The following is a 15,178-nucleotide window of genomic DNA, read 5'->3' as shown; positions in this document are numbered from 1 at the left end:
TTGGTCGGAAAAATAAGAAAGGTTTGAATAGCCGACATAGGGAGCGTTAAATCACAGCGAGTCGAACGCAGGATTTCTGTTCTTTCGGTTGCGTGCTCCGCAATTCGGTTCGTGGCAAAGGTTGGTATACGGGTGAATGTTTCCTCTGTGTCATTGTGTGCGTATATTGGAAACGGCGGTGAACCTCGGGGACGGGGGCGAGTCGATAAAAGAATTACTAACGTCATTCCGAGTGGAAACCCCGCCGTTTCTGGACCCGGGACAATAGCCTAAGGAGAATAATAGTAGTTGAGATAATAATCATGATGCCTGCAAGGTATGAATATATGTATATCACCCTCGAGGGGGAGGGTTGTAGGAGGGGTACGAATTCTCTCTCTCTCTCTCTCTCTCTCTCTCTCTCTCGAAAGGTGAGAATTACGGCGGAATAAAAGGCGCAGTCCTTCAACCGTTTCGCTTCTCTTCGCACCCTCTTAAAATCCCTTACACGCCAAGCTCACGCGATGTGCTGCAAGCTGCAATGGCCGAACGGTAACGAGAATTTCTAATGTGAGACCGGCGCTCGCGCAATTCTTACACTTTTCCCGCACCCTTATCCAAAGCACGATTTTTATTCAAACTGCACGTCTGTAAGGTCCCGCCCCCGAATGACGAGCGAAGGATCTTTCATATTATTCTACCGATCCAGATGCAACCGCGGATCTCGTGATCTCCGAAGCGCTCGTTTCCGTCTCCTAAGGGGATCGTGAAGCGGCAGCTTGGTTACGGAATATTTCAGTAGATCTCGATACTAAGGATTTCTCGACTCTTACCGATTTTCACGTAACAACGATCGGTATTCAGGCTCCGACAGCTACACGTATGCCCTGGAATATGAAATACTCGCTCGATTTCGCCCGGAATTGATACGAATATCTTGTTGATCTCGGTTAGTCTTACGTACGTACATTTACATCTCAGTGAACTGTTGAATTTGTTTGAAAAGCAGAAGAAAAATTTTATCCGAGGAATTTTCGAAGCGGGCAAATAAGTGAATTTTTATACCTTGTGAATTCGAAACTCGGAAAGTCCTAAAGTCACGTAGGTATATCAATTTTCGGGGAAACCCGTTTTCTGTCTTATATACCTACCTGTACCTTTGTTTCCTTTCTTCCCCTCTCTTTACTTTATTACGCGAGGCAATTTCACGAGGTATTCTCTTATGCGATATCTTATAACAGCGTGATGTACGCAGTACAAGCGTATACGGATAATGTACATAATATACACGAACGCATTATATTATATAACGGTATAAAACGCACGAGTGCCTAAAAGTATTTTATTTCGAATGAATATCGCAAGACTGTGAAATTTCCTTTTTATACAATACACAGCCTGCAGGATATACAGAGAGAGAGAGATAGAGAGAGAGACGCGAGTGGCTGGCGTTGCTCATAAATTTTTGTTTCATCTTAGCTGTATGGATATGCATATACTGCACTGAGAAAAGATTGAATTGTTTTAGTAACTAGAAGAATTCAGTAAAACAGGTATCGTTGAAAAAACTGTTTGAACATTGTTGGAATTACGAAAAACGAGGTACGCGTAACGATTTTGCGCTATCGTGGATCCTTTTTCGGTAATCGCAACGCAAAATCAATTTCTGCGGTTTACTCTACTTTTTTAGTTAAACGAGGCTTCAACGTCAATTCATCGTTGCACAAGCGTTAAATTTTCGCAACAGTTGCAAGAAAATATGGCAACGGTGATCGTAATGTGAAAAAATAGTAACGGATACTAGACTTTCCGGTAACAGCTGGAAAACCAATTTTCATTTTGTACCTAGAACTATATTTTTCGATTGTGGTAAAAAATGAAAATAGTCAAGGACTGAGCGGTAATCGGAACTAAAAATTTCTCTCATTGTGTGATCAGGTAACACAGAAAATTCTTGATCGTATATTTTCCAAATTCTCAGGGGAAACTCGTGTTTTTTTAGAAAACAGTCCAAAATAATTAAGGAAAATGAGAGAGAAAAGAGGAAAATTTCATGGGAGGTATAAGGAAAGGAGTCGCGACCGTCCATCAAAGCGCCAACAACTTTGTCGTGCTGAGCTGCGAGTCCCGCAATGAAACACGTGTATCGCAGCCCGATGAAATCGTCCGAATCGCAGGCTACAGGGCTATAAAGCGTTCGAATGCTCCTCGCTTTTCATACCGTTCGCAAGGCCGTTTAGTTCGGTCAGCCATCGTAAACCGAACACTTTTCTACGCGGACCCGCACGAAAGGCGTTCGTCTCCTACACGTTCACCTACGTATACCTGCGACAACGTTGCGATCCGAGTCCTCGTCCCTTTAGATTTTAATGCCCTTTTAGCGGCGCTGACTTTAAAAAAAAAAAAAAACAAAAAACAAAATGGCCGCAAAATGTTTTTACTTTTTCTTTTTTCTTATTTTCGTTTCTTTTTTTCGTATATACCGAACAAGGGATGAATCGAATTCACCGTCTGAATTGGAAATTGAAAGAAACAGAAAAATTGTTACCTACACAGATCTATTCTTATTCTTAGCCACTCGGCAGAAGATAATGATAAAGATAATATACGGTTTGCAACGTTTTTTTTTTTTTCTTTTTACAGGAAATAAACTCGAAAATATTGGAATCGTATTAAAAAGAATAGGGTTCGATTATTCCGATCGGTGTATAATTAAATCGTAACAGGCTCTTCTTAGATCGTTGATACCTTAGCTAATTTTATATGTAACTCAAATTTTTTCACGCGATTTCACCAATAAGCGTACATATTTTTAATGATTTCTTGAACTATTCATTTTTTTTTTTTTTTTTCGTACATTTTTATTCAGACCGCGGGTTCTATTTATCACACTCAAGCAACATTATGACTTTAATTACAGAGTGACAATAAGCGAAAGATCTCAAGCGTCCCTTCAGCGTCCTTTGGAATATTAGAAAAGAGAGTGATTTTTAAAATCCACAAGGGTAGAAAAGCAATTTCGTAAGAGAAGGCGTTCATTCGTTTCGCGACATTTAATAAGAGACGGATGACAAAAATCAGCCAGACATTTCGGCGAGTCGACGGACGTGACGTTTTTCGTTCGTTTGTTCGCTGCGGGTTCGCGGTCTCGAATTAAGAAAAAAAATAAAAAAATCATACCTATATTCGGAAAAAAGCGAATTCGGAGCCAATTCTTTCTCTACCTTGGCGTATAAAATTTCACCTCATACCGCGACGCGGGAAAATCACGAACAAAAGAGCGCGCAAAGCTCGGAATAAAATTTATTCCCCGGATGGATCGCGCATAGCGCATGTATAGGCGGGGGAGGGGGGGGGGGGGGGGGGGGGGTGAAGAGCGACTCGAAACCCCTTTCGGGCTTTGGAAACCCGCGGCGATCTTCGAGCCGGACAAGTCACCGTCCCTTTGTCCGATAAAAATTTAATCTCACGATCGCGGACTTTCGGTCATATCCCGTTATGCCAAAACCCTCGCAAATTACGGAACGTTATAGACCAGCGTCCACCTTTTCCATCTCGCCGTGAGCGAGCGGCCTGCCTGCATTATACCGTGTAAAATAAAACGGCGGATAAAAGCGAGCGATATTCCGACGCGCCGATCTATCCGCGTGCGTAATAAACTCCGCTGGCCGGCTGTTAACGAAGGGTTAAATTTCCGTCGGACCTACCTTTGACGAATTAATTTTCATCACCTTTCAACTCGTCGTTCGCGCTGAAGATTTTCGCGAAAGCACGGCGCCCGGCTTCTTTTCCAAAGTGCATTAGGGCCGTGGCTGCTGTTCTCCAGAAGCGAGTGTTCGGAAAAAGGAGGAAGAGGAAGAGAAGGAGGAGGAGGAGGAGTAGGAGGAGGAATTCACGCGAGACTCGGAATTTCCGGCTTTTAACACTTTACCGCAACACACGGCGGTCGCCCATTTAATATCTTGTCCTTACGACAGCTAGCCGCGATGTTCTTTCTCACCGTTTTCAACTCTTACCGCTCAGCGCTCTTTGACCTACTCTCTGTGTCTGTTCTGAACAAAAAAAAAAGAAGAAAAAAAAAAAAAATTTTGCGGAATCGCCGTAGATGCGCCGTCCCTGTTTTTCTTTTTTACTCTCAGCTCGGCAGCGGTGAGAATCAACTTCTCTTTGCACATTTCAAAAGATTTCTACAAGAAGAAGAATCGCGGATCGCAGGTGATACGAGATAATTCTAATCGGAAGAAAAATACTTAGATTCGTATGTTTGCTGTGATTTTCTTTCCAACCGCGTATTACATTCGTTTTTCTCATTCGCTGTTCGCAAGGATTGAAAATTATACAACAGAGTTCCGCGCATTGTTATAGCTGCTGATTTTATCTTTTTCGTTTAATTTTCATTTCGACTGACATTACCGGTGTATTTACTTGACTGAAAACTTAATATACTTGTCAATTTAATAAAAAAATATTCATTATTCTTGTGATTAAATATAACAGTACAATGGATTGAAATACCGTCACCCCGTAAACTGTCGTCTTCTCTTTGACATAAAACACGAATCCACACACAAATATATGCACTCGGAAAAATTTAATTCGAGACAATAGCCGAACCAGTATAAGAGAAGCCGCTGCAAGAGGCGAGAAATGTTGCGGTAATCCACTTTTGTTTCTTTTTTTTTTTTTTTTTTTTTCATATTTGCGCCCCCGCGACTTCGGGAAAGACAAATTATACGAGAGCAGCAGCCGCCGTTGAAATTGACCGGCGATAAGACGGCGCGGTCCTCGCGATAAATGAAGGGAAAGAGTTTAGTCGGACATGGATACGTGTGCGATTCGGAATAAAACATAGCCGAAAGCTCTCGGCGATCACGCGGCCTTATCTCGAGCTGAAAACCGTCGCGAGGACCAGGCACCTTCGTATTTTATAGCTCGCCTCGCCTCGCATCCCCGCTTGCGAATTTAGCGAGAGTGGCAGCCGGGGACGATGTGTCTCTTCTTGACGCCCCCGAATCCCTCGGGTCGAACCCTTTCCACAAAGGATGTGAGCTAAATCCCCTCATTTATCGTACCTTCCCGCGAGTCGCCGCGTTTTGGGACTCCTTGCGCCTCTCGTCCGGACCCCCATAAACGCGATGCCGCTCATCAACTTCCGGTAGGACTGGCGGTTCGGTTCAATCGACAGCCGACGAAAGGAGGCCGGGATCGATAATGAAAATTATAAAACAACGCGTGGACTTGAAAAGGCTGATTGGGTGAAATCGATTGTTCGATTCAATGCATCTGAAAAAAAAAATCTTTCATGTGGATTGAAAAATTCGATCGTCGCATATGTTAATTGAATAATTATCCCGACTAGATCGTGCGATGCATCATTTTATACAGAAGTTACATTCACTCAATCATTTGTCAAATTTCAGTAAATTTTCGTTTTTATTTTGCAGGTAAATAGATGTTAATCTGCATAGAATAATTTTAACTGTAGCGTAATGATGTACAAACGATGTTTTGATGGCGGTAAATCGGTGGATTTTTTTAACGTTATTGCGAATATGGTTGACTACTCATTATTTGCCGTTCTTGATGGAATTGAAATTTTTCAAAAGCTTGGAGAGTTTCACTCAACTAGTGAAAAATCGTAATTACGATTCATTGAAATTGAAAATGCTGAAAAACGATGCTACTGGGAAAAACTTTGAATAGCGAATAGCCAGTTGTAAAAAATTTACTCTGGGAAAATCCTGAAATACGGGTCTCTGAATATGTCAATGAATCGAATATTTCATTTCCAGTTGCAGATTCGCCGATTTCGCTTTGAAGCAACTAATGGATTTTATGTGGATTTTATCATCCGGCCAATAGATGCTTAGTTACAATTAATGACTCTGCATGCAACTTCCCATATCTGATTTTGGTCTACTCTTACATGGTTTCATCGAACGATAATAAACTTTAAAATCAATACGGCAAACCCCAAAAACCGTGCTCGTTTGTACGCGAGAAATATATTTATTTCCCTTTCCGGAATTCATTGGATCGACAAATTACTTGATTACGAAAATGCGAAGCCAGGATTGAGGGAAGAAATAGCGATGAACCTTTGAGCCGGAATCGAGTGTAAGAAACGGTGATACGCTAACGAGGACAGTGATCAAAGCCGCGGGACCTGCAGATGCTTCGCAGTCTTATCTGGAAGTCGGCGCGTCAAGTATCGCGACTACGAGGTGCGAAAATCCGGGTGAATAGAGTGGAAATTCTAATCAATCATTGAACGAAACTCGCCCCCGCATCCGCTGTTTGCCTACGTATACCTACACTTACGCTTCACATTGAGTAACGCGGGCCAACTTTTCGATTCAACGTGATCAAAGTTTTGACGCTGCGGCGATCCGAGATAAACTTGTGCCGCGGGTGTGGATCATAGGCTAGATTATATGCGTGCGTCTGCTTCTGTCTGCCAATCTTCCGATACGATTATATTTAGACCGGATCGCACTGGCGGGACCCGAAATTAATCAGCTATGCTGAAAACCTTGTGATTAATTGTATTTCGAATTAAATGTGGATATTTTGATTCAGCCGTAACTTTGTAGAGTATATTCCTGTGTAGTCTCACTATATTTATAATGCTCTGGAACGAGTTGCTTGTGTGTGCTAATTTATTTTCTTGTTTCTCTCGAATACGGTATACTATACATATTACTGTATTATTTATACTAAAATTATTCGAGACTCTCTCGTTTGTCGAGTTTTTCGTATATTTATTCATGAGAATTCGTGAACAGGAATTATGTAACTACTTGATGCCACCTAAGGGACACTGTCCCATCGTAATAAATTCCGTTCCATTTTTTTACACTATACAAGGTGGTATTTTTTTTTTTTTTAATCACTCCAGGCGATATCTCGAAAACTAGAGCACATACGGGAAAAAGATTGATTCAAATGTAGAGGATTTCGAAGTGGGTTGATTTGTGAATTGCGCTACTTTCGAGTCTTTGATAAAAAACACATATTTTTACTATGAACGGCTGATCGAGGGTTTGAAGGCTAATTCAAAAATTTTAGTCTCTCTTCTAGTTCCCAAGATATTTACCTGGGACGGTTACAAAGACTACCCTGTATATCTATAACATGTTTACAACATTAAGTTGAGGGGATGCCACAGTTAGTCTTTAGCGACCGAGTAAAATTTCACTTAATTTGAGTATAATAATTATCCACGCCTGCGCATCACTAATACAAATACATAAGAGAAAAACAAGTCTTGTCTCACGCAACTGTAATGTTTATACGTTTACTGGTGTTATTTTCGTACGATGTAAAAAAAAATTTCTGACAATTTTATTGGCCTTGTGTCTAGGATACCGTTTTTCGCAGCTTTTTTGCATCAGTGTTGCGTAAGCACGAGTAATAGTCGAGTTATGTGCAATTCTACTCGGTCGCTTAAGGTACTGACTATAACATTTCCTTAAATTGCGTGAAACTGGACAGCATTTTACTCCGCTAACGATAGAACCTTGACGATAAATTTCATTCGTTATCCATGCAGTTTACAAGTTACAGTTTCATGTCCACCGCAACCAAATTTAGAAATTTTCTAGATACGGGTACCCGATGTGCTCTATTAAAAATTTTTTCTCTTGCTTGTTCTAGGTAAGGATCTAAATTTCGCCAGTAACAGCGTGGGTGAGTTGAAAACTTCTAACAAATTTCTAACGATACAAAATAGCAACCTCTCGTTGAACGCGGAATATTTCGAGCCCAGCATATTATAATCTGTACAGTAATTCGTAGTGCAGAAAAGTAGCTTGAAACCAGTCGTCGCCGAATTTGCGAAATACCTAAAATTGAAGAACTTTTTATCACTAGTTCCGAAGACGCGCGTCCAACGATGCGTTGCACATTCCTTGCTTGAAGTCGATGTTTTTACTGCATGCATTTTATCTCCTTGTTGGAACTAATTCCGCGACTAGAAAAATCCCGGCATACCAATCCCGAGCAGTTCGGGGTAGTTTCGGTACCCTTTTCAAGATTCAAAATGGAGCCCGAAGGGCGATGTCGGGGTGGGTGAAGGGGGAGATAAGGGCGGCAAATTGCCGGCAATCTGGTTGATTAGCCTCCTCGGGAGTAATCCGACGTGATCCGATGCGACTCCCGAAGACAACGACCTGGCACGAAGACGGGGCGGAGATGAGGGTGAGGATGAGGACGAGGTCGAAGACTGCAGGTTCGCCGGTTTCGGACCCAGGAAAACCAAAGTATCACGGGAAACTACTGCACGGAACTTTCTTTCTCGAGCTGGTTGTTATTATACTTCGGTCGCCAAGGGCCGGAGAGATTAGGTCAGGTGGTCGAGAAATGAGGGAGGGAGAAAATTATTTGTTTGAACGTTAGAAAAAGAGAAACAACCGGTTGAAATACATCCAGTAACAACGTTATTTGCGGCGAAACAACTTCTCCAACAAATTTTGGTAACGCAAACTTACGTAAGATATCGAAAATTTGAGGAAAGCTTTTTTCATTGGAATGTTCCAAATAATTGAACTCTGGAGTTTATTAATTTTCTCCGATCAATACTGTTTCTGAACTGATTTGTATGTCAACTTTATCAACTAACGAAATTCACTGCATAGAAAATACCGCTTTATATAGTTTAGTCATGGCAGAGTCAAGTTTCGGACTTTTGGAGTCTGAGACGACCCTCAGAGTGAATCCTAGAGCAGACTCGAGAAACGAATTGCAAAAGTTCGACTCCCGTTTTAATTTCCCTAAAAAAAAAAAAAAACCGGCGGGAGGTGAAATTTCCGCGTGGCCTGCGTGGAGAAATAATAAATTCAGCAATACTATAGATTAATAAACCGCGACCCCGTGATTCGAATTAAAAATATTCTCCCCTTGCGTATAAATTATATTGTATATGCACAACGGTGGAGAGAATAATCGACGGGAAAGAGAGGGGAGTTGAAAAAAGAAGGAAAAGCATGGTGAAAAAAAAAAAAAAACACAGACAAGCAACTTGGGGAAGCTAATTGCAATATAAAATGAGCATTTTTTTACGACCTCGAGTTATTAGGTGAACAGCAGGAGAGTCGCGAGATAACTTGGTAATACAGAGCGAGAGATGAGATGTATATATATGTATATACATATATATATGTATGTACGTATAATACTATATTATATGTTAACGCGTATATATTGCTTTTTGGAAAAAATGTTCATGTCGCCGTTGGTTATTTACCGAAATTCGGAGATCGCGCGTTATATTGTGTTTTTATTAATAAACGGTAACAATTTGCAACCCTAATTTTAATTTCCTCAACAGGGTGCAAATTTTTTTCATTTCATTTAATTTTTTATTACTTTTTATTTATTTAATTTTTTGTTTTTTTTCTTATTCCTCCTCGGTTCGACTCGGGTTGCCGGGAATTCGGGGTAAAATTGCTTCCGAGAGAAAGCCGCGGGTGTCGACTGTAATATTGCACGTACCTCGTGAAGTTGAGAACACCTGCTTGCCTAGTCTAACGTTTCCTCTAACTCCGAGAATGCTACAGTCATCTCAGCTTACGCAGTACCGAGAAGGTATCCGGTGACTATTACAGAGCTAAACTAGCCTGCAGGGGAAAACGAGAAATACTCGTGCGATGCAGACAATTCGCAGACGCGAGAAACGTAATCCGTTCGTTACTGACTTAACGACGAGGAGAAACGATTCACGGGGGAGGGAAATTTAGAATAACACTGGGAGACTCGCGGAGCGCGAAAGCTTGACGAGAAGAATGACGAAGATCAAAACTAACGGTTCGTTCGTCTGCGACACCTGTTTCTAAAGAGAACTATCGCGTACACACACATATATATACGAGTATATATACCTAATAAGCAAACAACGTCCCGCAGAAGCTTCAAGTTTTATGCTTTAAGTACCTCTGTGTACGTTATATTCCGTTATCCATATTACGAATATACAACGCTTGGGTACCTGCGCATATAACTCTCCTTGGGAAAAGCAATGCATTAAATCATTTCATAATGGGGGCTGCTTTTCCAATTTACATTGGAAAAAGCTAAGGCCTTCTCCGAGGAGACGTGCAGCCAGCTCGTCAGCTCGCTAAAAGCTCGTTGTCCCGGATCAACGCTGCCTCGATTCACAAGTTGAATAACAAACCCCTCCCTGTGTTTCCACCCCCCCCCCCCCCCCCCCCCCTTTTAAACCCTGTCCATCCTTCCATTCAAACGGCGAACGTAAGCGACCCTTGTTTCGAATGCAAGCGCGCATCCGTTCTTTGTCTTCGTACCGCCGCGTCGAGCGTGTGCAAGCGCAGGGTGTTTTCTTCTTTCTGAAGAGAGCTTTGGAAAGCGAGGGAGAAGTTTTACTCTTGCTTTTTCCTCTCGCGATACTCGCTGCTGCAGTTTTTACCATTTTTTCTTTCCCTCCTATTCTACTTTTCGATTCTACTTTCTTTTTCTTTTCTTTTTTTTTTTACGCCTACTCGAGGAGTGCGTGCTTTTCTCCTCACAGCTATTCTTCTTTGTTCTATCGCGCCGAGCAATATTAGCGAATTCGTGTTTTCCGCTGCAGGGAAAGAGAAAAAGAAGGAAAAAGTACGAGTAAATGTATCTATACGTCCATCAAACAGACTCACAATCAGTCGAATTTTGTCGTTGATACGGAATTCCCCTTTTTCCGCAGGATCAAATGCCGTGTTGGAAAATTTCATTCGTTACAGTAACTAGAAAAGGAAAGTATCGTTAGAAAAAACTGTTTGAATATTGTTGGAATTACGGAAAACGAGGTACGCCTGAACCATTTTGCGCTATCGTCGATCTTGTTTTGGTAATTGCAACGCAAAATCAGTTTCTTAGGTTTACTCTACTTTTTTAGTTAAACAAGCCTTCAACGTCAATTTATCGTTGCACGAGCATTAAATTTTCGCAACAGCAATCGTAACGAGAAAGAATAGTAACGGATACTAGACTTTCCGGTAACAGCTAGAAAACTAATTTTCATTTTGTGCCTAGAACTACATTTTTCGATTGTCAGTGAGAGAACGCTGCAATAGAACCGTGAAACAAAATCGCGGGTTTTTGATAGCCTCTTTTGATTTTTATTCTCGATTATACCTAAAATTGCGGATTTAAGTACAAGCGTCTCCAACACTTGTAGAAAAATTGTCCACCTCTCTTGTATTTATCAATGTTCCCCTGAAGGCTGGAACGACGGAAAGAAAAAACGCCGAAACACGCCGGAGAGAGAGAGATATGATAATTCGTTTTCATTGTTGAATAAAACGGCCTAACAAAAGGGGTTTTTTACACATATAAGTGCGACCGATCTCTCTACCTCATTGTCAAAGGTCAAATTCACCGAGATTCCCACATCCCGAGATCGCGCGAGTCGACGTTGTTCACTGCCTCGCTTTTCAGCTTTGCGTTTTTTCACGAGCTTTTATCCGTTCCATCGGTCGCTTTATACAGTTTTCAATGACAGCGGAAACCCGGCGATGGGTCGAATCTTTGCAGGTTCCCTCACCCTTAAATGTATATATATATATATATATATCACCTGGCGAAAACGAAAATTCATGTTTCGCTTCAATTGCGTTTGAACGAAAGCTCTCGTTCTTTCCTCTTCCTTTCTTTATTTTACTTTTTATGTTTATCTCTTTATTCATTTCTTTTTTTCAAATTAGTTATACAAATTCTACGAGAAACAGGACTACTCACACATCTTTGACAAAGTACCCCGTTCATTATTCAATTCGACCGTAAAGAAAAATTGAAAATCGAGTAAGAGAGGGAAACTCGAAGGGCGAACTCCTCGCCTCGGAAAGAATTGGAACACCCCTTAAGAAAAGGATAAACGGGAAATAGGCGAAGAAATGAAAGGGACCAAAAGGGCGTATAATAAAGTATTTTTCGGATCGCATATAAGCCTCGCCGAGGTTCGGACTCCCCGGGTTGTTTAAATTGGTTCGCCTCTTGTAAGCCGGGTACATACCTACGTATATACTACGACCGCTTTGACGAACCCCGAAAATTTTCACTTATTTTCCTTTCGGTAAGAAATCCAACTCTACTCCGGACGACGTCATTCCCCGGCAGTCTTATCAAAATAGGTAAGTATGTGGTATCGGTTGGACAGATTCAGGACCTCCTCAGATAAGGCTCCGCAGGTCCCCTAAGTCCGGGATTTCATCCTCGTATATCCCTCACGGCCAGCTCACGCGAACAAACCGGGTGACCTACAGTTTTACGGGTCTGCGGTGTGGTTGGAATGCTCCTTTTCCATTCCCCTTGAACTTTGACCCGTGTTGTGTGAAATCTTTCGGATTGGAGCGTAATTTTACATTCATCGTTCTTTTTTTTTCTTTTTTTTTTTTTTTTTTGACGAAACACTTGGATGGTCAAGTTCAGTCTCAGATGAACCGAAAGTCTCATTTATACTTCGTTGGGAGGATTATTTGTTCCTTGTTCGAGCAAGAATAACAAGCAGCTGAAAAGTAATATCGCCCCAGCTTGAAACAGTCTAATAATATAATACTGCTCGAGAAAAATTACACGACTATACGCTTATAATAGTATATATTTGCCACGTGTGGGCGGCCTTTTTCTTATTGTTATTAATGACAGCGCGTACAGCAGGTGATAATAAATTGTCCGGGCTTAGGAAGCGGCGATGATATATCAGTATAGTAAAACCGCGTCAACCATCAACGCCCACAAGTCGCACCGTGTGTGCTTATGTGTACACGCACTATATGGTGGTATATACGGATAGATGCGACGCCGCTGAGCCCTTCTCAATCTTCTCATTTCTCTGACAGACCAGCCGCCGAGGGCGAGGACGCCCTTTATTGCAGTGGGAGCGTTTCACCCTTGGAGCTTGGAAAGAAACTTCTCGCTGAAATTAAGGCGCGACTTCTATTTTCTTCTCTTCCTTTTTCCGGGTACCTTTATAGTAGAAAAAACTATGACGACGCGGGTATCAATTATATAGATCCAAATAAGACGGTCAACGCGACGTTCCGCGTTCTAAGAATTGACGGAAAGGCGGAAAATTCTGGGGTCCATTTACCCGAAGTGAGCAGGGTTCCTTGTACGGGGGATTTATGACGCCCAAAGGACACGCGTTTTATTGCCGAATCCTTCACGTCAAGGTCCTCGAAGTATGCGGTCCGCCGGCTTTTAAGGTCCTTTAAAACGCGTCGGTCCCAATAAAATTAAAGCACACTTGACGCCGGCGTTCTCGACGTCGTTTTTTTCTACGGACGAGAGCCAGCTGCGGAATCAAACCGAAGATAAAGCTTCTTATACGCGTCTTTTGTTCCCGTCGCAAAATGGCCTCCGTTTTTCGTTGCTGGTAATTTCCTCCCTCCCGCGAACGGCTCGAATTCATCAAAGGACGCACCGAAGCAAGACGGAAAAATATTTTCAAACGCACGGAACAACGTACCGATCGCCACCGGACGTCGTTATGGTTCTCGACTCGTTACCTCGGTTCCGAGGTACGAAGAGAGAGAGAGTCCCGTGCATCGTTCGAAAAGCTGAAAAAATTCCACGGAATGAAAGGAAAGTGGCGATCAACGGCTACCGCCGACCATCGAGCCGCGACTTTCCGGGAATTTTAGGGATTTTCAATCCTGTCGCCCGTCCCTTTAAAACCCAGCTCTATTCCGGATCCTTCGCTCTAGTCATGAATAAGGTAGTAAAGATATTTCAGCGATCCCGGCAGCGGACGCTGGATGGACCTCGGTCAAATTCTTCGGACATCCGTTTACGGGGGTGCATAAAGCGCTCTTTTCTAGTGGAGCTTTTTCCCCCGTCAGGTTCCTTGGGAGATGTTCCGATTTTTGGCTCACAGATTTATGCCCGGCCGACTGATCCAGCTTCGGCTTTAAATTGAACGGAGACTCGAGGCCATTCTGCTTGACATCTGCAACGTGGTGGCTCATTTGGTAGGTACTTGGCAAAAGCCGCTTTCGAGCCAGCGATTACGGGATATCAATCTCCCGCGGATCCCGGATCTCCCGAGAGTCCTGTTCCACAATGTTGCCGCAGGAGGAGAATCATCTCCTGCAGCACATGTAACCCTGTTGCGGACTTAACTCGTGCAATTCCGTTCCCGCAAGAGCTTCTGCTGCACTCGGTTTATCCGCTCTTCGAACCTCGCTATCTTCGTATTACTCGCTTTCTTTTTACTCCTAGACTCCATGCGCGGCGCAGTCACCGATGCCTCTCCGTTTCTGAAATTCAGCCTTTCTCCCTGTCTTTTCCCCTTCCATTTCTCCCATTGCTTTTACAACTCGGATCCGGGAATCGTCCCAGACCTACAGAATGACCGAACAAAGTTCCATAGTGTGTATTTGTAAACAGATTCTGGTCAAATTCTACTCTCTTCCATTGATGAAAAACAATTCTACCGAGTGAGGAGCTTTTTTACAAAAATATCTTAAGCTGATCGCAGATGATAATTCGTTGACTTCAAGCCTACCGAGTAATTTTCATTTGCTACTAATCATTTTCCAGCACTCCGGATAACCCCTGGAGCGTTTTGTTTCAATTTCCTGTGATTCCATTCAATCCGGAAATGACTGAAAATCGCCTCGGACACTCGGAAATCATTGCCCGTCGAGATGAACATTGTAAATTGATGGAAGCCACTCGAAATCAATGCGATTGAATTGGAATTCCGCATGCAGTGTTTATATTTCTGAATTTTTCTGCACCCAAAAATCATCTTTCCAAATGTATAATATACATCTACGCATATCTGCAAGCGACGATTTCAGCCGGCACATGAATCGCTGGATCTAGGATCGCCTTTCAGACATAATGGCAGTGACTACGTGTCAATTTTTGCCGACATTGTCTATACTTTCCTGTCTTTACATCGCGTCTGTACTGCGCTCTCTTTCCGCTGCAGTGACAAAGGGCAAACTTTCCATTGTTATACATACCTATATACATTTATATACAGACAAGTATGTACTATACATAAGCTACCAAGTTACAGAAGGTTGTATGCCTACGATAGTTTTTGCACGGATGCAAAGATGCCGCTGATGTAGGCGCATTGTTTGTTGATTGATGAGCCACGCGTCAACCTCTGTAACGGGTGAAAAACAAACGCGCAAAAACAAATAAAAAAGAAATTTACAAAAAAAAAAAAAGAAAACTTCAGACACCGTAACGA

The 15,178-nt window shown here is 42.3% G+C and overlaps 1 protein-coding gene across 9 annotated transcripts in view; it reads left to right on the top strand.

The window, feature by feature from the left end:
- The window catches only part of LOC124216367 (agrin), a 319,987-nt gene that overhangs the window by 184,643 nt on the left and 120,166 nt on the right, over window positions 1-15,178 (top strand). For 6 of the 9 annotated variants that reach the window (XM_069135298.1, XM_069135297.1, XM_069135295.1 and 3 more), the window contains one exon: window positions 7,636-7,668. The exons of the other annotated variants lie outside the window; for them this stretch is intronic. In XM_069135298.1, coding sequence (XP_068991399.1) covers window positions 7,636-7,668 — 33 coding nt within the window. The remainder of the gene's footprint in view (window positions 1-7,635; window positions 7,669-15,178) is intronic. 9 annotated transcript variants of the gene reach the window in all.

This window comes from Neodiprion pinetum, chromosome 4 (assembly GCF_021155775.2).
Source record: "Neodiprion pinetum isolate iyNeoPine1 chromosome 4, iyNeoPine1.2, whole genome shotgun sequence".
Taxonomy (NCBI): Eukaryota; Metazoa; Arthropoda; class Insecta; order Hymenoptera; family Diprionidae; genus Neodiprion; species Neodiprion pinetum.
Note: the sequence above shows the minus strand (reverse complement) of the source record. Positions and strands in the feature narration are given on the sequence as shown.